The 25,145-nt window shown below is 32.3% G+C and overlaps 1 protein-coding gene across 2 annotated transcripts; it reads right to left on the bottom strand.

The window, feature by feature from the left end:
• Window positions 1-256: 256 nt before the first annotated feature.
• On the bottom strand, window positions 257-25,145 carry LOC126828066 (neuroglian). Of its 2 annotated transcripts, none has more exons than XM_056102129.1 (22): window positions 25,022-25,145; window positions 24,110-24,192; window positions 23,376-23,481; window positions 22,784-23,022; window positions 21,990-22,118; window positions 20,479-20,607; window positions 19,530-19,632; window positions 18,610-18,800; window positions 18,152-18,286; window positions 17,757-17,915; window positions 17,209-17,390; window positions 16,575-16,953; window positions 15,355-15,722; window positions 14,229-14,463; window positions 11,217-11,350; window positions 9,471-9,684; window positions 8,832-9,137; window positions 8,108-8,227; window positions 7,753-7,911; window positions 7,350-7,517; window positions 4,559-4,631; window positions 257-2,871 (listed from the first exon to the last, which is right to left on the bottom strand). In XM_056102129.1, the coding sequence occupies exons 2-22, from the start codon at window positions 24,168-24,170 to the stop codon at window positions 2,430-2,432; spliced, it is 4,032 nt and encodes a 1,343-aa protein (XP_055958104.1). In that variant the 5' UTR covers window positions 24,171-24,192; window positions 25,022-25,145; the 3' UTR covers window positions 257-2,429. The 2 variants fall into 2 exon arrangements, with proteins under 2 accessions (XP_055958104.1, XP_055958105.1); XM_056102130.1 differs by having other exon boundaries at window positions 7,353-7,517.

The following is a 25,145-nucleotide window of genomic DNA, read 5'->3' as shown; positions in this document are numbered from 1 at the left end:
ACTTCTTGTTTTACTTCAATCGGCACAGAGAAACTGGGTAGTGTTTACAGAAAACATTTAAAAATTCCAGGCAAAAAATTAGCACTATAAAAGACTTTCAAACTGTGTATATTTCAAATTTGTAGTTAATACCAGTGAGATATGACATCCTTTGTAAGGTGGAACACACCCTCCATGGTTTATTGCAAAAGTCAATTTACTGTTCAAACCACTCAGATTTCAAACCCTTTAGAAAGTAAAACAATGAACAAACATATATTTGTTAGAAAAATGATTTATTCGATTAAAAAAAAAATCTAATTTTCACAATACCAATTTAAAATAGTATTTTAATGGAATGTACTATATAGTAATTCTGATTATAATGGGATTATTTACAAATGATTTTCAATAATTTCAGGTGATGTAAACCTAACTCATATTAAACATTGAGTAATTTAAACCTCTTTTACCTCAAAGATAACAAATTAAATAAATCGGCTTGGTCTTAAATGTTTATTTTTTTAATAAAATATAATGTGTAACCAATTTAACAATGATTTCTTGCATGATATATCCATCATGAAAACGAAACAATTTATCTGCGTTCAGAATTTCATTTTTATTTCTATTGAAACTGAAATGAAATTTTTGATAATTGTACAGAAACATTATGCTTTGCATTTGGTTTCCCCTGTTGTTATGTAATATTTAAAAAAAAAATAAAATAAAATGATTATGTTATTATATAAGCAGTAAATATAAAAAATACAGGTATAAACAATCTATAGGCAAGGAATGTTATGATATACATGATATTATAGAATATATACAATGTGTAAATTTAATACTCCTGAGGGCTTCAGACCTCTTTGATTTAGGTCAAAATTAAAAGTTGAATTGTACTTTTGGAGTGATCAGGTTCACATTAAGCAGATTGTTTGGTTAGCAACATTCATCTTCAGACACCAAGATTTACAAATGTGTGAATTTTTGTAAATAATACAAACTTAACCAAGGTTTGATTCACAATGACAAGGTCCAATTCACTTTTACTGAATGCAAGACATATGTTATTTCAACTTAATTAATGGTACACAAGTCTAATACTATTAAATTATCATAACATCATAGTAAACAAAATTTAGTATGTCTACAAATTTCATCTTGTTATTAAATAAAACAGCAACACTTCTCAATCAATATAACTTGAATTGCCAGACATATATAAATTGTTAAAATGTAGCAAAACAATAAAACAAAGTCGAAAATCAAAGAAGTCCATTCAAACCTAAGGTATACTTATTGAATCACAATTTTCTTTACATAGTTCTACTATATGTTACACTATAACATTTGGTAAAAGAATTGATTTAACAGGAATATAAATGTTTAAAATTCAAGACCTGATTGGAGATTCAGAATGTTTTGAATGGAAAGGTCTGAAAACATTAGTGGAACCTCGACTTTATTAAAAAAATAATTATTTGTTAAGCAATAAAAAGCACTAATTAACACAAAAATATGTAAAATCTGTTAAATTCATCATTAAAAATAAAATTCTCATCAATGAACTCATTTGTGTAGTTTATCATTTAACATCAATAAGACATTGGGATACTTGATGTTCTGATGTTTTGAATTGGCAAAAATAAGAACCAACTAAATGAAAGTTCTGGCTGTCCCAAATATGTTGTGATGTAATGAAAAACAATTAACATGTTTCAGCTCCATTAATGGGTGAAGATCATTTCTATTCCGTTGATTCCTAATTTACCACACAACAGTCTTGTGTTTCCTTGTTTGCCAGTGCTCAAGAGATTGATTGATAAGACTTCAACAATGGCACATTTAATATAATATCTTTTCTTTATAGTTGCTGATCAAAAGATCTTCTACCCTATTTACAAATAATTTTCCTAGCAATAAGTTAGTTTTACATTGCTCTTTGAAATTTCGAGGAGTACTCCTTTTCAATAATCGATAAAACTAAAATAAAACAATGCATATGATAAACTTAATCACATGAAAATAAAATATTGAGAACGCAACTAAACTATTTTATCAGTACATTTATATTTGAAATGTAGACTATGTTTGATCACACAACAAAACTAATGATTCATTTGTCTGAGAAAATAATTCAGAACCATGGCTTTAAAAAAAGGTCTATAATAAGGCAACCACTTTGTAATTCTATATTTTTTTTATAATGTACATGTTACTATAGCAATTAATCGGGAGAAATACCCAGAATTCTATGTTTGCATCCAATGATAATAGATCATAAATAAATTCTCAATGGTCAAGTTTAGAAATAAATCAATTAATCTTAACTCACAAAAATAGTGGACTGATCTTCAAGAAATTTGAAATAAATTCGCTTTTGCAAACTTTGAGTTCAGTTCATTTTTCGATATAATTTATTTATGTCCACTTGAACATCAGATTTAAACAAAGGACGATGATGCGCCACCTGCACCTCCTGAAGCAGGTCTCGGGGGAGGTACGTCATCATAGCGATCCGAATAACGACTGGAACGGTCGCTATAAGCAACTTGATCATCGTAGTTGTTTCTTGGAGCACCATAGTTGTCAAACTTGGAAGGTTCACGAGTATCAAAGTCTGGGTCATAGGCTCCAGAATTCTGACGTTGATAATCATAAGGATCATCACGATATCCATCCCTTTCTCTGTCATATTCTTCATAGTGGTGATCCCTATCACCATAACTGTCTCGTCGCTCATCATAGCTGTCTCTTTTGGAGTAACTAACTGGTCTGTCTCCATAACTATCACGCCTGTCATCATAGCTGTCCCTTCGATCATAATCCCTATAGCTGGGTGGTGGATCATCTTTATTAATGCTGTCATGATCACGATCATGATAGCTGAAATATATTAACAAAATTCTTTTCATCATTGCAATGTATTATAGTTCTTAGCAAATTGAACCACAAAGTGAAACAGAAATGAAAAATGCATTAAAGTGCAGTAAGACAATCGATTGATTCAACAAAATATATCATCCGTAGCAACACAATCAATTCATTTCTTTCAAAGTGCAACAGTCTCAATTTTATTGATCAAATCAACTCTTAATACAATCTATACAAACGTAACGATCCAATTTCTGATCCAGTTAATTATTTTATACCAATTTAAGAGAATAGTTAACTGATGGGGATGGTTGACTGGAGCATTTTCTACATCTAACAGAACTTCATTAACTAGTGTTCTAGATTGATACGGTTGTGAGAGAAATGCTAAGAGAAAGGGAGAGAGAAAGAAATGGGGTTTAACGTCCACTCGACACAAACTAGGTCATTTCGGGCCTAACACATGGTTCAATTTTACTTCAATAATTAGCTTGTGCGTAGGGGTCTTAAGCAGTGGGAGGAAACCGGAGGACCCGGAGAAAACCCACGAGGTCGGACAGGCGACCCTACACCTTGTCACGTACAACCGAGGAACCAAAACCACATGCTAACAATTCAGCTATCCAACTACCATCTTCAATAGAAGGCTTGATCTCGCCTTAACTACGTACATCTTATCAAGCTAGATGTTGTAAAATTCGTGGCCGTTGCTTCAGGAACATGTCCAAACCCCCGCTAAGAGAACGGGGTGGTTGATTGGATCATTCGGTTCATTGTCAAGTATATAGATTGTATCGATCGTGCTAGATTGTCAATCCTGAGAGATTAAATAAGAGTTGATTGGATCAATTGGTTCATTGTCAAGTATATAGATTGTATCTGGTCATGCTAGATTTTCAATCCTGAGAAATTAAATAATAGAAAATGGGTTGATTGGATCGTTTGATTCAAGTATATAGATTGTATCGATAGTGCTAGGTTGTCAATCCTGAGAGATTAAATAATAGGAAATGGGATGATTGGATCAACTGATTCATCGACAAGTATATAGATGTATCTGATCATGCTAGTTGTCAATCCTGAGAAATTAAATGGGTTGATTGGATTGACTGATTGATCGACAAGTATATAGATTGTATTAATATTCATGTCATATCAATATGATCAGGAGGAGATAGGCAAGTTAAGAGTTGAAGGTTGATTGGATCAATCAGCTTAGTGTGATCCAAAGAAATGCAATGTAAATCGTTGAAAAATCTATTGAATCCATAATATCTATGTCAGAAATATCTGTATTATTATAATAATTTGTTTTTGTAGCGACTTACTCGATGGCCCACTGTCATGTGGGCCCCTGTCTCGTCACTATATTCAGAGTTTGTTAGAGAACGATTCTCTGTAGTCATCCAATTTTCAAAATTGTCCTGGGGAGAACCCTAGTACTTCCCTTTGTCCGAGGGGAGAGAACCCAACATCCCCCCACCCCCTAAAAAGTTCACTTCTCCTCCACAGCTTGACTACGGGCCTGCTACACTTTGTGTTATAATACTCATATTGTTTCAATAATAATTTTACATAATCTACTGTAGGCTACTTTTATATATGTAATCATAATAATCATTTTGTACAATAATCATTGTATATTAATCATTTTACTACCTATTTCTGTCATCATAATAATAATTGTATATAATCTTACCTGTCTTTATCATTATAATAATCATTCTGATAACCTTTTGGTTCAGGGATTTTTCCAGGTAGCCTTGATGTATCTGTTAACACAAATATAAGCAATGACTTCTATGTTTAAATGTTTTATAACACTTTAAGAAAATCTGTCAAAATTCGCCATTCAAAACTAAACTTTCTGTTCAGGTCAACAACTCAACTTATTTTGCCTTTATCATATTCCATGAAAAGAACTTTTTAAATTGTATGGTCATGAAATGTCGAATACAGTTGTAACATTTAAAATTATCAACAAAAGATAAAATAAAACAAAAATAAAATGTGAATTTCCTCATAAATGATCAACTAGATAGACTTAGTGACAAGTAGGTTATGATTAGGTTGATACTGGATAATCAAAGGAGTAGGGTGTTAAAAAATGATTATATGATTAGACATCAAAAAAAAGGTTATCGGAAAAAACATAGGAACAAGTGAGTTTATAGATTATGTGGTGTCATGCATGGCTATAAATAATTTGTTACCAGCAAGAGAGACTTGCTGCAACACTGATGCAATTAATACACCTGTGTTACAGTGAGATTGATATATATATATATATATATATATATATATATGATATACAAAGATTATTATTATTGTGATTTACTAGTTAATCTAAAGTGACTATACCTACACAGTTGAATATCAGCGAGTATGGTGAATGTTAGTAATCAGGGGGGGGGGGGCATACTGTTATGAAGACGAGGCATGCTGTTATGAAGACGATGTATGGCTGTGTGGTGATGTTAAAGGTCACCGGAAAAGCATCATTTTTTTTTTAAATAATGCAAGTAATTATGTCAACATATCCTTTCCTTAACTATAACCCGAACCCGAATGTTAGTATTACCTGCAACAGGTAAATTCCAACATTAATAATTTCTGCCGTTCTCCGTGGGTAGTTGTAACTTTCCGTCAATAAACAATCCTTGACGTCATTTTAGTCCTTCTGCACATAGAAATATAGACTAGAATATGAGCAGAAGGACTAAAATGAAGTCACAGATTGTTTATTTACGGAAAGTTACGACTACCCATGGAGAATGTCAGAAATTACTAATGTTGAAATTTACCTGTTGCAGGTAATATTAACATTCGGGTTCGGGTTCTAGTTATGGAAAGGATATGTTGATATAATTACTTGCATTTTTAAAAAAAATTTATGAACCTTTTCCGGTGACCTTTAAGCATCAATCAACAATCACTGTAGGTCACTTCAATGAACTTTACAACTTCCAAGTCCTGCCAACATGTGCTTTATACACATTTCAATTCAACTCATTGAATCAGATTTACAGGAAGCTTTATAATTGCACCAGCATGACTTTGGTAATATAAGACAGAGGTGAACTAATCTTGGACAAGCCTACATCATTTAGTCAGTTCATCTTCATCAATGAAATGTACAATATGTTGTCTTCATCCACCCATACAGACTTCTGTCAACTAAAGGTAAAGGTCATATTTCTTCTCAAGCAATCATAAAATGTTTGTAGCTCTCTGTAAAGCCTTTAGAATTGTATAATCAAAGGTAAGCCATTATTCACGGTAGTTTAGTGGAAACAATTTAGACTCAAGCGATCTTGTCAAAAGTTAGCCAATATACTTAAGGCATCGGTGATCTGACATACATTGTAATACTGTCACTTGTGGAGATGAGTTTTGTGAAATAATGAGGATATTTAGGATACATAAAAAAAGATATAAAAGCATGCAATACACATTAATATATCATATAAAATAAAATACATTATACATAAATATTAAACTTTCTTATGACATGAAACTATAAACAACAAATTTGCAGGGTGCCATACATGTATTACCCGTTAAAAACCATAAGGCATCACATCATAGTGAAGCCTTTGGCTCCTGCCTGAAGCATGGTATATATATTCAGATCATTTTCATATATATTCAGATCATTTTCAATTTGACGAAACAATTTCATAATTGAGAGATCAGGGCACTGATTACCAAATGTAATTTGTTGATGGCCATACTGCTATATAATGTCATAAAAAAGCTTGGGTTTCAGGAATGCAAAACTTTACAGAAAACAACTAACGATTCAATATCTGTCAAACACAGGCAGGTTATAGAAACACATTTTTATTTTATATACCAGACTGATACTTTAAGAGAGCAGACCTATTAAGATCAAAATTTCTTTCAAAAATCAAAGGATCGAAAAATGTTCAGCTTCAGTATACAAAAAAACATAGGCCCTTAAAAAAATGATAGGTTTTGTAATCCTGTCACCAAAAGTAAACAAAAGGAAAAGCCTCATTCCATGTCAAATTAATACATGCAGAAAATGTCAATATATCAGATTTACACCAAAATTGTTACACTTGCGTATGTTAAGAAATCCACATCTCAGAACTATAGGTTATATTGTTAATAAGTATAATTTAAGATAAGTAGTTTAGGTATTTCACCCTCTGATGTTTCTTAAAATAGATTAATTATTGGACAATCTGTTACTTGTCTCCATTTTCTCTTTCCTTATATGGATTTTATTTCTCTTATTACGGATTAGGATTTATAGCGTACAGTGTTTGTACATACAATAATCAAGGCTCTTTGTTTATTATTGTAAACAGGAGACATCCTATAGCCCTTAATCCAATTTTAGCCGGGTGCTGCTGGATTCATTTTTGTTGCATTTGATTTGACATGTAATGAAGTAAAACTAAAGTAGAGAGGGGTTAATACTACCTTATAACCGGAACAATAAGCGTAAAGTAATGTACTAATACCTGAGTAACTGGAAGGATGATGATTATCCTCCGTTTCAACACGTTTAAAGCCAAGGCCTGCTTTAACACTACAATAGACGGCGACTGCTATAGCTATTACTATGATAACAGCTAATAACATGCCTATAAACCAACCAATATTAGCTATAAGGGCAGTGGCCGCAGCTGAAATTGAAAAAAAGAACTCTGTTACGATTATACAATTGGTGTAAATAATCGAAAAAAAATAATGGTTGAATAATTTTAATTGGGCTGGCAATAACATATAATACAATATAAATTCATACACTGGCGCCAACCAGAGGAATAACCCCCAAAATAAAACCCAAAAATTAAAGTTTTATCAAAATATTATCCATGATAGTTAAGTTAAAAGAGCAAGGAAACCGACAATACACACCTACGCCTACGGTTGTAACTTCTTCAGTACTAGATTCAGATCTCTGTGCTCCGTTCGTGGCTACCACACGTACTTCATAAGTTGTACCAGCTTCAAGATTGGTGATATTCTTCCATCTATTAATAACTTCATCAGTTGATTTTAACCATTCAGGGGCATCTAAATAAAATTTAATGGTAATATTTTTAGATTTCAAAATCAAATAATCACACATCTAAAAGATTATTATATTTCTCTCTGATGTCCTCTAATACTACATGGTCTTGTAATTGGAACATCGAACATCAGAGAAAAAAAATCTTTTTATAGTCCTTCATTTGAAGGCATTTCGATCCGGAGCATTTCAGATACATACCTAATTTTCTATATTCCACAAATATAACAGTTCCTGATTTAACATATGGGTTTAACCACCAGGTAATATTGATATGATGTTCTCCTACTGATGCTATTGTATATCGTGGTGCTTGAGGACCTATAAGGTATATAGACAAAATTAGTACTCACAGCAATATTAAAATTTGAATAATTTTTAGAGGCTATTCAAAACTTAAGAGTTGGTATTTGCTATCCGATTCTAATTTAAACTAATGGTATTTTATCAGTTTTTGTCTCCTAATGGACATTAATAGCATTAATTCAAAGAAATAAAAAATATTCACAAATAAACAGATCAAGCACAATATCTTGATATGAAAGATTTGTGAAATCATGAACTCAGAAACCATTAAAATGTTGATCCTTTTGAATAATTAAATTGCACTCATGATTTAGAATATTTGAATAGTAGAATCAAATTTGACACCAACAAAGATGGATTTCTAATTAGCATGGGAGATCAGCATGTTGTTGGCTATGACTGTGCCAAGTGGATATCAATTTGATCACAGTCAGAATACTAACCATTGATCATTAACGCCAGTTTGAAATATAAAAAAATTGACTGATTGGGACAGGCTTCACTAATCCTAACCCATATAAGTGAATAACAGAGAACAACATAAGGTATATGGTTCTTTTATTATATGGCCTTTAAAACTAATGTTGGATTTCACTGTATTTGATTTAGTGATACTTACTGCCTGGCTCAGTAGTAACAAGTTCTATAAAATAACTGTCTCCACGGCCTTGAGCTGTTCTCGCCCAGATATAAACTCTGTACTTAGTTTCTGATAGAAGCCCACTCAACATTGCACTAGTCTGGTAAGAATCTCGAATCTGTGGTTCTCGATCTTGCATTTTGCCTAAATCTAACCCATTTACAGTCTGGTATCCAATGTCATATCCTATAATTTGTCCATTCTTATCCAATGGTTCCAACCATTCCAGGTTAAAATGATTGTTACCAATACTTCGGGCTAAAAATCTTTCTACTGGACCGGGTACTGGAATGATACAAATACATTAAGAACTAGAATAAAGCTAGGTTTGACTGGGGGCAATATCTTAAAAATACTGTGAATATTGATATTTTTACAACACCTACTAACAATAAATATTTGTTAACTTAAGTTCATTAATCCTCACACCAGTGTATCGTCAAAATTTGAAGCATGTAGTGCCCACAGTTGGTTCGGTGTACATGTACTTCCAGCCATGGGTGGAACTTTTGAGATAAACCAAAACAACAACCTTGTAGTGTATAGGCCATGAAGCTTTCAGGAACTTGGCAGTCAAAGGGTTGATAACAGATTCACATGAAAACACAAAAATCTTACCTCCAGGTAAAGTCTGGAATCGTATTACATCAGTTGGTCGACTAACAAAGAAATTATTCATCACAGACACCCGAGCTTCAATATATATATATGGCAAAAGATTTTTAATTACAGCGATGACTTTATTTCCTTGAGCATATTTCTTGGCCTCAGCAGCAGATATATCATATTCTCTGACAGTATAGGCTTTGTTTTGTTGTTCCCAATACTGAATCTAAAAGGGAAAATTAAGCAAAGTTAACATTTGCAAATATTTAGAATACACCTACAAGCAGAGAGATTAACAGAACATGGAGAAACAGGTATTGTTTTCGTAAAAAAAAAATTTTTTAGGATTTTAGTCAGAGTATGCAGCCAAAACTGTGCATGGTGCAAACATTATGCCAACGTAGATATTTTTGGCCTCCATGGAACTATTTGTTATATATAAATTGGCTCATTTTTGACAATCAGTAAGTGTTTTAATGATGGGACAAAAGTAATCTCAGATTGCCCATCATATCATGGTTATTTCTCAACGGATCTTCATCTGGTTATCATTTATGAATTCTTTGGAAGGATACCATAGGGGCTCTGACTGATGTTTTTTTAAATTCGGAAGTTTGCTCGATTAGTTTTAGCAGCAAAGATTTACGAAAGTTTTCTTCAGCATTTTTTCGACATTCAAGATGACTTATCTCTGTTTGTATTTGAGGTATGAAGCTGAAACTTGGTAGGAATAAGAAACGCATAGATGCCCTTTCTGGTGGCAGCTTTCGGAAACTTCGGGAATTACAGTGTTCCTCCAATTTTTCCAAATACTGTTCTCTCCATTTTAAAAATAGACCAAAAATAACATATTGTGGTGCTATCTCAACATATCTTTCATTTTCAGAAACCTTGTTCCATAACATTTTCAATCACGTGGCTGCCATATTGGATTTTACAAATAAATCTCCAAATCGATATTCAGCCGCCATTTTGATTTCGATTTTTGAAAAAAAATTTTTTATTTTAAACCTACTCCAAATGCCAAAAATTCTTAGGGAGTCGATTTTTGCATTTCAATTTTGTTTATTTCTAGTTTCACCTTGAAATTTTTTTTGACTTTTGACCTATTATCTGGTGTCAGTCGTTCAATGATCTTTGCATGTATGATGACCCTACTGACAACTAATATCAAAAAATTCTGTCTTGAAGTATAACTTCCGGTTTTATTAAACATACATTATGTAAGAGCTAAATCTGCCTATTGTAGGTCTTTCTTTAGGCCTGAAATGTTACACAGACTTTCAATTAGACATTTATTAACTCTCAATGTCATCTTATATGTCCGATTTTCATTGGATTTGAATCCGATCTACTGTTCAACGCCCACTGATGGATTATCAAGAATTATCATTACAGTGGTAACAATGAAAATCAAGGCTACAGTGATTTTAAAATAAGGTCTTCTCGGCTTAGAATGGAGCAATTTGACTGACATTTTCTGCATATAATGAGAACTGCCAGCTCTTTATCTAATCTTCAATAATGTATGTTTATGAGTTTAAAATTACAGGTTTTTCCACTTTAACAGGTATTGTATGTTACTATACTCAATAGTTCATGGTGTAACGTGATTGTGGAATTTAAACTCACAACATGCATACAGGTCACAGAAGTGTGATCCCCAAGTTTGTAACCCACTGATAGCCCATAGATGGTGAATAGAGTAACAGAGAATTCTTTTTCAAATAATGTTAGACACTGAAATAAAAAACAAACCTTAAAACCTTTAAATTCTCCTCTAAGTGGTGTATCTATTTGATCAACCGTATTCATATCAAAATTCCACGATAGGGTAGCAGATGTTATGTTGATCATCTCAGTTGCTAAATTAGTAGGAATAACAGTTGGATCTAAAAAATAATCAAGATATCATAAACTATAAGCTTACTATAAACTTTATATTAAACTAAGTAAAAAATTTCTAGCATCACAAACTATAACACATATTAAACTTAGTAAAACCTCTAGCATCAAACACTAGAACTTATATTAAACTTAGTAAAATCTCTAGTATCACAAACTATAACTATATTAAACTTAGTAAAATCTCTAGTATCACAAACTATAACTCATATTAAACTTAGTAAAAATCTCTAGCATCACAAACTATAACTCATATTAAACTTAGTAAAATCTCTAGTATTATAAACCATAACTCATATTAAACTTAGTAAAATCTCTAGCATCACAAACTATAACTCATATTAAACTTAGTAAAATCTCTAGTATCATAAACCATAACTCATATTAAACTTAGTAAAATCTCTAGTATCAAAAACTATAACTCATAAACATACTTAAATCTCTAGCATCACAAACCATAACTCATTAAATTTAGTAAAATTTCTATTATCAAAAACTATAACTCATAAACACACTAAAATCTCTATCATCACAAACTATAACTCATATTAAACTTAGTAAAATCTCTATTATCAAAAACTATAACTCATAAACATACTAAAATCTCTAGTATTAAAAACTATAACTCATATTAAACTTAGTAATATCTCTAGCATCACAAAGTATAACTCACATTAAACTTAGTAAAATCTCTAGTATTAAAAACTATAACTCATATTAAATATCTCTAGCATCACAAACTATAACTCACATTAAACTTAGTAAAATCTCTAGTATTAAAAACTATAACTCATATTAAACTTAGTAAAATCTCTAGCATCACAAACTATAACCCATATTAAACTTAGTAAAATCTCTAGTATCATAAACCATAACTCATATTAAACTTAGTAAAATCTCTAGCATCACAAACTATAACCCATATTAAACTTAGTAAAATCTCTAGTATCACAAACTATAACTATATTAAACTTAGTAAAATCTGTAGTATCACAAACTATAACTCATATTAAACTTAGTAAAAATCTCTAGCATCAAAAACTATAACTCATATTAAACTTAGTAAAATCTCTAGTATTATAAACCATAACTCATATTAAACTTAGTAAAATCTCTAGCATCACAAACTATAACTCATATTAAACTTAGTAAAATCTCTAGTATCATAAACCATAAGTCATGTTAAACTTAGTAAAATCTCTAGTATCAAAAACTATAACTCATAAACATACTTAAATCTCTAGCATCACAAACCATAACTCATTAAATTTAGTAAAATTTCTATTATCAAAAACTATAACTCATAAACACACTAAAATCTCTATCATCACAAACTATAACTCATATTAAACTTAGTAAAATCTCTATTATCAAAAACTATAACTCATAAACATACTAAAATCTCTAGTATTAAAAACTATAACTCATATTAAACTTAGTAATATCTCTAGCATCACAAAGTATAACTCACATTAAACTTAGTAAAATCTCTAGTATTAAAAACTATAACTCATATTAAATATCTCTAGCATCACAAACTATAACTCACATTAAACTTAGTAAAATCTCTAGTATTAAAACTATAACTCACATTAAACTTAGTAAAATCTCTAGCATCACAAACTATAACCCATATTAAACTTAGTAAAATCTCTAGTATTAAAACCTATAACTCATATTAAACTTAGTAAAATCTCTAGCATCACAAACTATAACCCATATTAAACTTAGTAAAATCTCTAGTATTAAAAACTATAACTCATATTAAACTTAGTAAAATCTCTAGCATCACAAACTATAACCCATATTAAACTTAGTAAAATCTCTAGCATCACAAACTATAACCCATATTAAACTTAGTAAAATCTCTAGTATTAAAAACTATAACTCATATTAAACTTAGTAAAATATCTAGCATCACAAACTATAACCCATATTAAACTTAGTAAAATCTCTAGCATCACAAACTATAACCCATATTAAACTTAGTAAAATCTCTAGTATTAAAAACTATAACTCATATTAAACTTAGTAAAATCTCTAGCATCACAAACTATAACCCATATTAAACTTAGTAAAATCTCTAGTATTAAAAACTATAACTCATATTAAACTTAGTAAAATCTCTAGCATCACAAACTATAACCCATATTAAACTTAGTAAAATCTCTAGCATCACAAACTATAACTCATATTAAACTTAGTAAAATCTCTAGTATTAAAAACTATAACTCATATTAAACTTAGTAAAATCTCTAGCATCACAAACTATAACTCATATTAAACTTAGTAAAATCTCTAGCATCACAAACTATAACCCATATTAAACTTAGTAAAATCTCTAGTATTAAAAACTATAACTCATATTAAACTTAGTAAAATTTCTAGCATCACAAACTATAACCCATATTAAACTTAGTAAAATCTCTAGTATTAAAAACTATAACTCATATTAAAATTAGTAAAATCTCTAGCATCACAAACTATAACCCATATTAAACTTAGTAAAATCTCTAGCATCACAAACTATAACCCATATTAAACTTAGTAAAATCTCTAGTATCACAAACTGTGTATATTAATCATACTAAAAATGTTTTTAGTATATAGACCATAATCATATCAAACTTACAATTCTAAAGTATCATAAACCATAATTATATTAAACTTATAATATTCCTCAGAATTATCATAAACAATAATCATAAATCTATTATATTCCCCCGAGTATCATAAACAATAATCATAAACTTATAATAATCCCCTAGGTATCATTCATTAACTTATAATATTCTCATGAGTAAATAAACCATAATCATGTTAAACTAATAATATTCCTTCGAATACCATTTCTTGTAAACTTACAATCTTCTCCTGAAAATCCAATAATTGTCTTGGCGCCACCAGCTTCACCTTGGCCGTTTCTGGCTTTAAGTGTTATTTCGTATGGTTGATAGATGTCACCAGTAGACATCTCATAACGATCCATCCTCCAATCATCAATAGTGATAGAATTTGTGTTCTGATCGGGATCACCGCGTTTTTTTATCTGTAACACATACTGAAATCCTGGCCCATTTTGTTGAATTCTTGGCATTGGCTAAATTAATGAAAGGAAAATGATCAATATAAGTAAAGCACAATTTAAGCTAACCAGTTGTCAAAACACATTCAAATGCCCAAAATCATAAAATGTCATTCAGAAAGGAATCAAAGGATATGTTATATTGCATGTATGATCATGTTATATTGATACAATAAATATATAAATAAATTTACAAAATAATAATACAAAAAGACAAATGACTTGATAACAATAATAAGTACTGAAATGCAGTCTGAAATGGAATGGGGTAAAATATCTCATTAAGACAATACTTTGGTATTCTAAGGCAAAAAGGGGATCACGTGGCTAAGTGGATAAGACGCTAGCTCGCTAGCCTGGAGGTCGGGTGTTCGATCCCTGCATTAGCCGAGAAAGTTCATCCAGATTTTCCGGCGTGGCTCTCCATTGTCAGTGATGCAGGACAGAGGGGCTGACCAGGAAAGCTGTCTAGTCGTTCGGATGGGACGAAAAACCGAGGTCCCGTGTACACATTGGCGTGCACGTAAAAGATCCCTTGGCAGTTGGAATTCGATATAAGAGTAGGCCGTAGTGCCGCTGCCCGGGCAAAATTTCCCTCATAGCACACTGTATGGCGTATGCCCGTCTTCATTAGCCCAGGTTAGGAGCAGAACAGTAGGACGTTAAACCCCATTTCATTTCATTTCATTTCTAAGGCAAAAATATGTTAATTTTTATTATTATGATTGGGCATAAAATGTGAGAGCAGAATTTCAGCGCAATTAATAGTGTTTCAGCTAGCCTACTCTTCTTCGGACGTCAAAGAGGAATAACTACGCCACAACATGATTTGGAAATTTTGTAATAGCTATTACATGTAGGCTTCGTCCAGTTCTAGCCGAAAATAGAAAATAATTCTTAACTCACTGTCCACTCCATGTAAAGATAATTTCTCTTGTAGCCGATTGTACGTAGATTTTCCGGATTTTTACTAGGAAGAGCTGGGTTTGTCCTACAACCACTTTCTGATGGGAAACTAGGGTCACTTTCTCCGATCTTGTTATATGCTATAACTCTGTATGTGAAGTTAGCATATGGCGATAGTGGCAACGTTACTTGAGTCTGAGTAGAATCTGATTTAACACCGAAGTTCCACTGGTCCTGATTAAAAGATGTATTGTACTGGATAACAAAGTACTGTATAGGAGCGTTGTTGTAACTTCCTGGTGTAAATCTGATTGTAGCATTGCTATCACATCTCTCTACACGTACATTAGTAGGAGCGTCTGGACGATCTGCAGAACAATAATAAAGTGAAACTTAAAACCAATAAAAGCGCAGACTAATCATTCTTGATATCCACATTAGCGATCAAAAGCTAATTTTTTTTAATTTTTTAAAATTAATGCTGATTGGGAGATAAAAATAAACCATCCAATGAAAAGGAACGTTATATTCGCAAATTGTCCAATAAAAATGAATTGCTTTAACAAAGGATCTCCAGGAATTTATGTAATAGGTCAAAGGTGAAAATTCACAATGGGGCATTATTCCAACATTATCAAGACTAACTTACGGCTAATAATTCTATGATGTGGAGAGTGACATGGAATCAGAATTTTTAGGATTTGCTGCCTATCATATAGTGGAATATGATAATGTCGAAGAAATAAACTATTTATTTTTATATTCGATGTTACAAGGAATATGAATACTCTATAGCAAAGATCAAGCATGTCCGCCATCTTGGACATGCTTTCAGTCTTACAGATGATACAACAAAACTTACAGTTAATATTTCTAGAATAGGGAAAGTTCAACTGAATCAAAATTCAGTGTAGAGGTATATTGGAATATAATAGTGTCTAAGATTTCAGTTATGTATTTTTATTTCCGACGCTATGAAACATGTAAGACGACAATTCCTGTGAAATATTCGTAGGCAGAAATATTGATAGCGTTCAGTTGGAGTGACATTTCTTTTTAAAAGTTATATTTATATTTCCTGTGAAAACTTGTGAGAGACTATATTTGTGTTTTATTTCAAAAAAATCTTTTGGGATATTTGAGGTGTTTTGAAATATTTTTTGAATTGTATTCGATAACATAAAGGTTGAGAAAACAATAGACATATAACGACAACCTACCTTTGACAGTCAACATGGCTGCCTTTCTTGCATTGTCAAGACCATTGGTTGCTATGCAAGTATATGTTCCAGAATCTCTTGTAATGGTTCCACTTATGGTCAAGGAATTATCTTGATTATTGGTTGTCATTCTTTGGTCATTTGGGGTGATAGGTTTGTTGTCTTTTTCCCAAAGAATCTCCAAATTATGAACTTCTTCAGGGTCAGTTGTGCCAGAACATGTAAACTTTGCATCATTTCCAGCAATAACCTCAAGATCCAAGGGCTCTTGCTCAATCAATGTTTTTCGCCGAACGGTTAATCTTCCAGTTGCATTGTTTTTTCCGTAGCGATTCTCAGCTAAACACAAGTAATTACCCGCATCCGATAACACAACATTCTATAAAATAAAAATAGAAGAATTATTACAAGACGCAGAATTTTTTCTTTTCAAAGCAAGGTATAGACAAGTGGTTCAAATTAGGTTTTATCATATGAATTTGGTGCAGAAAAGTAGGACTTTAAACTGCCTTTCATGCACGTCATAAACTAAATGCCACTTTAGGAATAATAGATTTGTAAAACTCAATCAATTTCTGACTAAATCTTCCTGGGAAGGAGGGGACGGGTTACAAAGAACTGTAACTATTCTTACCTGAATTAATAAATCTCCGTTTAGCTGAGTTATATAACGACCTCCTGTTATCTGCTGACCTTCTATAAACCAAGTAATCTGTGGATCAGGTTTACCAGTAGTAAGACAAGATATATTCACAGATAAACCTTCTGCTGTAACTTGATTAGCTTCAGGTGGTCGAATTATAGTTGGTGACTCAGCTAGAAATAAATAAAAACTAATTCATCCACATAGCTGGTGACTCAGCTAGAAATATATAAAAACTATTCCACCCTTAAAATTAAACTATATAACTCTTATAGGTTTTATTAGTTCATTAGATCACATCCCATAATCCATCTGTATATAGCATTGTGTCCACATGGGATCCCTTTCTGGATAATATAATCAAAATATTCAAATTACGAATGAACGTCCGTCGAGGATACCAACTTCAGTCATTGCAAATTGGTTACTTTGGCGAGTCCAACCAAGATTACCAAAAGTCATTACAATATATAAATTGACAACTTTGTGATGGAGACTATATATATGTTAAACAACACAAGGTAAACAAAAATACTTACACAGCACATTTAGGTAGGAATCACCCCAGATATATCCGTGCTTATTTGACACGTTACACTGGATAACCATAGCATCATCACGCGTCACATTAACCATCTGCACAGTATCAGTTGCCAAAACTTTAAATCTACCATTCGTTATTCGGGGGTCTGTTGCCTCTGCAAAAATATAGGAAACTCATTTAAATATCTAAACAGAGATCTAAACAGAGAGAAAAATGGGGTTTAATATCCACTCGACACAAAAATTAGGTCAATTTTATTTCAATAAATCGCTTCCATGTAGGGGTCTTTAGCAGTGGGACAATGGGAGGAAATCGGAGAAAACCGACAAGTTTGAATGAAGCTGCCCAGGCCAGTCCAGTTCCACAAATATGTATAACGATTTTACTTACTTGCAAAAGGAACACCATTAACAAACCATTTTGTTTTTGAATCTGGATTACTCTGAGCCTTACATACAAAAGTTGCAGAACCACCAATGCCAACTTCTACATCGTCTGGACCATTATCTGTCCAGTATGGTCTTGCTGAGAAATAAAACCCATAATATTTGTTATTATTATTTAGTGACACCCCAGTTATTTTTGGGACAAGCACATTGTAAACATTTATATTTCAATAATTCCCTTTGTTCACATGGGTCATTAGATGTGAAAAGTAACTACAGCACTCGGGGAAAACCCATGAGGTTAACCAGGAAACCATACTCTTCACACACAGTCAGGGTTGCATAAATAACAGACTACATGCATATGATCTACAGCGAGATCAGTCAGCTACACAATCTCCAGTAAAAGATTTCAACAGCACTAACACCTCTTTAAGATAAAAATAAGAATATATGTCTTACATTCAACACGTATAGAAAATGAACTCTGTGCCCGTTGAGCACTTTGTGTATTGAGAGCCCAACATTCATATTCTCCAGCATCGCTATCCGCCAGCCTAGGAAAAACCAATTCTTGACCAAAACTAGTTATCTTAATTCCTTCTGGCATAGCCCCACCTTTGGTTCTTGTCCAATGTACATCAGGGGTAGGACTAAAATAAATTTAAAAATCAAAACTATAGACATGAAGGGGGTGCTCGACTGTCGGTATGGAATATTCAGAATTGATGGGAATGCTATGAAGTGTCACAGTTCTGTCACAATTCAGTTAGTCTTCATAACAGATGTAGCGTGAGCAGAATCATGACATAATCAATCATTTCATCTACAGCGATTGGTCAAGATAGTACAAGATTCATTTGGCTCATACCTTGTCCATCATTATAAACATAAAAACAAATAGCACATATTGCATGCACATATACATGTACATTTCTTGAAGAGAGGAAGAGAAATGTTTTACTTTCCACTCAACACAAATTTCGGGACTAACATATGGTTCAATTTTATTTCATTATTTCACTTGCAAATAGGGGTCTTTAGCAGCGGGAGGATACCAAAGGACACAGAGAAAACCTACGAGGTTAGACAGGCGACCCTACTCTTTGTCACATACAAGCAGAATCGAAACCATGCCACTTGACTCAATGACAGCCATTATGAGGCAACGTGCACGCGTTAACCAATCGGCCACTCAACCCTCCCTCATTTTTCGAAGCAAGAATCTGCAGAAATAAGGTAGTAGGCTACTGGCAAAATTATCTTCACTATCATTTAACATCTGACAATAGTAAATAAAATTAACTGTATGCTATTCTCAAAATGACTGTATTGTCTTATGAAATGTTATCATTTTTTTCTATTCCTTTAAAATTACTTACTTTCCAGAGAAAATACACTTTAGTTTAAACTCATCACCACGAAGACCGTAATGATCAGAGGGGGACGCCCACATATAGGTTACAGTATGTAATGTTTCCACAGCTAAAATAGAAAATTCAAACGACTTAAGTTTTAAAAAAATACATTATCCGCCATATGTTCTGTAGCAAACCACGCCCTAATTAAAATCTTTTTCTTGTTTGTCTCCATATTATTTGTAAAATAACTAAATAAATACTGGTATCCTTTGGTATTTTCAAACAAATAACAGCGCTTTTTTTTTTTCAAGATCACATTGCAATAGTTGACTGTTTTTTTTGCAAAAGATTTTTTCAAATAAAATGTTTGTCCACCGAGTAAAGGTTTAAACACACAATAAAGGAACTCAGCAGAATTTCACAAATTTAAGACGCCTTCCAACATATAAATTCTGTGATTTGATATATTTGGACTAAAACATATTCAAACTAATTCATGTATCCAAAGTTTGCTTTAAAGCTCTCTAAAAACATTGCAATCAGAAGAAAATTATCCAAAGCTGTAAAAATCTAATCTAAGCAGCCTTGATTGTAACGTGACTTGATTGGGGTAGAATCCATTTTTAGCTTGTACCATTTGTTTTTACTCACTGAATATATAGGCCTACTATAAATATGATAAATTCTTGGATTACCAGTATCCTCTGCCAACTTCTCTTTCCAACAATTAATTGCAAAGTTTGCCATAGCTCAAGTCTCTCAATATTCTCACAGTCTGAGATCCCCTTAGATTTTTGCCCTGTGCACGTCTTTATTTTCTATATACCGGTATACCAAATTTGACATAATTTTATTGGAAGTAACTATGAATAAATACCTTTCGTAGGAATGTATCTTTTAAAAAATAAATATCGGAATCAAAATATTCACTGCAAATTTGAAAATAAGAGTGTTTAACTTAAATACTTACTTCCTCTGGGTTGGATAAAATTTGGAACCCCAGACACAACTTTTCGTACATCTTGATTTAAAGCAATACATGCATAAGCACGACCCTCTTGTCTGTCCTCGGCCTTTACATTAGTTATTCGTAGACGAGCTTAAGAAAAGAAAATCAACACAGATCAGAAATTTGTAAAGTATGTGTTGAAAGGGAAATAACTCCACAACATTTTTGAACTTCAATAGGGCTCTTCTTTAAACTTCCGAGTTATGCTTGATAAATGAAAGAACAGGTAATGAAGGATTAACTCTACTGTTTACAACAAAACAAGTTCATAGACAAGTAGCAAACTTTTTTCTATATTGCATTCACAGGTTTTAACAGTCCAAATGTAGGCCTAAATGTAAGATAATTCTATGAAACAATTCAAAATTTACATGATTCCAAAATTTACAAACTTAGTAAGATTCTTATGCCGCAATGAGCAATCTCACATAGTTTTGTAAACAGAAAGATATTGGTAAACACTTTCAAAACTTTATGAAAAATCTATAACATCAATTCGATTTTGTTCTACATCACAAGCTATCGAAAGTCGGAATGTAATGGGGAGATAACTCTGAATTTCAATATGATCCCTTCATACCTCTAAATGAACAGTCCCTGAAAAATGTTTTTTTTTCCAACACAATTTTTGTGCATGGAATTCGTTAGATTCATTTAATAGAGCAGCCTGATAAAAAAACAAGTAAATTTGATCAATCAAAATCTCCACATGACAGGAAACTTAATATCTTACATACAAGAATTCACCACGACTGTAGTCCATTAAAATCACATCTTTTTAAATCTAACCTTGTAAATGATCAAAAATTTGACTGTGGCCATAAAACGGAAGATACACAACATCATTTCCAAAATTGTCCTTTGTATAATCTGACGACACTGTTGTCCGGTGACCCGGCATTAATGACAGGTCTGAATATGTACATGTATTTAGTTAAGCAAGTTCAGAAATACATCGAAAACACAAAGCAATTTAAATCATGATGTAGTTTCTGGAATGGAAACACATACTACAGCCACCGCAGAAGAGTTTATATTTTTGAATGAAATCGATTTAATATTTGTATCTCATCAAATAAACCTTACACTTTCGTATATTTCGCTGCTGTTATGTATGTAATCCTGAGGTATCCTCACTAGTCCATATCTTAAATATGTTTGTTTGTTTATTAGTATCTGACATGTACGTACAATTATCAACTTTGATTCATTGACCACCTATAACAATTATATTGTATTGGAGAGGACTCCTTTGTAAGTTTTAGTGACTTTATTACTTTAAAGTAATAAAATGTGCTTAAACTAAACAGTCCCTGTATGTTTGAAGACAAGGTGGACAGAATGGTGGACACAGATAAAAACAATAGGAGTCCACATCAAATACAGGAATATTACAAAGAATAGACTAGATACATGTACAATTTGATATTCATTTTTGACAATATAATATTATTAGAATATTTTAAGCTTACCTTCATGATCAAGGGTAATACGAGCATCATAATTGATGGCTAAATTATTGCCTTTAATGTTTATTGCCCAGTAAAATTGGGGACTTGGAACACTGTCAGGCAAAACACAATCCAGCGTCAAAGGATCACCTAAATTATAAAATTAAATTTAAACAAATGAGTCGTATATTTTAACATACCACTCCAATTCCCCACAGATAAACACCCTGAGAATATTGATTTAACTTGAAATGCTAGAAACCAAGGAAGTGGATTTGTCATAATTTTTGTGGGGGACGGACGAACCCGATTCTACGTCCCCCACCCCCCCTTAAATCCACACCCATGCTAGAAACCACTTATAACCAGTTCTTGTGTTCGACCCCTAAGTTGACCAAGTCAAGTCATTCAATTGGGATGATATACAATGTCATGCCTGTAAAAGAGCAATTGACAGATGGAGTTAGAAATATAAGTAGGCTGTTTTGCCAAGATGTTCCTTATATGGCCCAATGCATGTTGTATATAGGACTGTCAAGGGGAGATAATTAATGTAAAAAAAAAGAATCAGAGTTATCTTAAAGAACGTGGACGGAGATGGCTTTAAATCAGATTGTAAATGGAAGCTTAGAATATAATATGAATTAGTATGACTGTTTTCATTAGCGGTTGGTGCAGAAAGTTAGGACATGAATCCCAATTTCATTTACTTACTGTTCCTTTTTGTATTACCGTAACTAATAATTACATGATCCAACAGAATAAGTAATATCTGTCTCAGTCTGCAAAGATGCAGGGGATTAAAACAAACTTACCAAGGTTTGGTGAATGTATAATAGGGTCATCAGTAGCAAAGTCATCCAATTTGGCTATCCTTAAATTAATATTAATTGTTGCCGATATACCATAGCCATTATCAGCGAAACATTGATATAAGGCTTCATCTTTATCTTCTGGTCTGTTGATTACTATTGTACCTACATTGGGTAACTGCACCATACGATCATCATTACCACTTGGGTTAAAATCTATTTCATTTCTTGTCCATGTATACCTGTTAAAATACCAACAGTCATTATTTACAATCTAATTAAAAATATAGCTTGCCAGGCAACAAACCATTAGCCCACCAGCAGCTAGATGATTTAGTGATATGGAATATAGATATGGTTCTGAATACAGTAACATCTAAAATCAATGTCAACTAATTCTACTGTAAGTGTTTGCTAGTTGAGCTACATACATGTATAAGTTCAATTAATAGTAAGTGCAGGGGATCATACTACACGCAAACAAAATGATTAGACAAACCAGCGAACAAGACACAAACTACATCAACATTGTAAGTAATAAACAACACATATCAAATTAAGTAATTGAATCTGTTATAAAGAATTTTCAACATACTTGGGTTGAGGCTCTCCATCAGCTACACATGGCATCTGTACTGTTTCACCAGCTTTATAATAAACATCATAGCTTGGCTGTATAAACATACCAGGGGGACGTGTTACTGAAATATAATTGGAAATTTTTATACATGTAGAAGTACCATCTGAGAATCAAAATAAATCAGGATTTACGTTTGCCATGCAATGCAAGGGAATGTATTTTAAACTGAAAGCAATATGAAAAGTTTTGACAATACATGTAGGCCTATGTATTACATGTACATAAGCCCACATTAAAAATATAGATTAATATATTCATAAAGGGTTACATAAACTACATAAAATGTACGCAAGGCACTTAGAAAGCAAAGAAAAGAGATGGGAGTTTAACGTCCTATTTTCTGCACTGACTGCATGGCCTAATGAAGATGGACATACGCCATACAGTGTGGTATGAGTTGATTTATGCATAGAAAGCTGTGCTAGATTCCACTTTTATGTCGAATTCCAATTGTCAAGGGTTTTGTACATGCACACCAATGTGTACACAGGACCTTGCTCTTTTATTCCAATCTTAAAAAGTAGACACTGTAACGTTAGGGATGAAACAACCCACACCTGTACAGCACCATTGACATGGGGAAACCGTGACAGCGTTTTAATTACTGAGTCACCAAGGAAAGCAATAGTCATAGTACATACATGCATTACATTCAACTTTATATTGATAATGAATTCATTTTTACTTACTTGCGGCTATTTCATTTATACAAATTGCCCACAAAAAGGCCCATATTGTTCTAAATGCCATGGTCAAAACTGTTTTTAATTTTCTAAAAATAATATAATAGGTTAGACATTTGTAATTGATTAACATACATGTACTAGTGCCATTTAGATCTGTGCACTTAAATGCATATTCCCATTAGCCATTTATTGCACGTGGAGTGAACATCCAAGTATTAAAAGAATTATCACATTGGTTCTTGCCTTATACAGAAATATGAACATGATGCAAACAATGTCAATCAAAAATTAAAACAAACCTTTGACTTCTCACCTACTTGTAATATCAATTCAAATAATCTAAAAACTAAAAAAAATGCGCCCCACTCTGTGTTGGACTGAAAGTTGATATAAATACTGAAAGTTGATATAAATGCTGAATCTCAAAAATAATGATTGTCCAAATGGTATACATGTAACCATATATCAAATTCATTCACGTCCCAACCAAATTACAAAACTTGAAATCATTCTAGATGACCTCATGATTCATCAGAGAATAATGCTTGGTGACTTATACTATAAACAGCAACGAATAACACAACGCAAAAATCATTCAAAAATTAAATTCTACTTAAACATTCCCGTTTTTTTAAATTACTATTATCAACGTTAATATATATTGTGCAGATTATTTGAAACAGGACAAATCTCAAGGTTTTGGTTCAAAATATTTTGAGTCACCAATCGGGCATACCGCACATACACAGGTAACAAACACAATTTTAAAAGGGACGGATGAAAGCCAACTTTTATTTTATATTTCGATCCGAACCTTAAATTATGTTCGTATAATATAACACTTGTGCATACTGGCGTATAAATCTGAGAAAATGTAACCCAAGTCTTATAAATATATAATTTGAAATGACTCACCTATTCGCCCATTAACTTTAGTCCGCCATTTGCATTTCTTTCAAATTTAGGTCAACACAGGTAAAATGGCGTAAATACAAATACCTGGGTAAAATGCAAATTTAAGAATAGTTCAATTCCTGCG

The sequence above is a fragment of the Patella vulgata genome, chromosome 7 (assembly GCF_932274485.2).
Source record: "Patella vulgata chromosome 7, xgPatVulg1.2, whole genome shotgun sequence".
In the NCBI taxonomy this organism is placed as follows: Eukaryota; Metazoa; Mollusca; class Gastropoda; family Patellidae; genus Patella; species Patella vulgata.
Note: the sequence above shows the minus strand (reverse complement) of the source record. Positions and strands in the feature narration are given on the sequence as shown.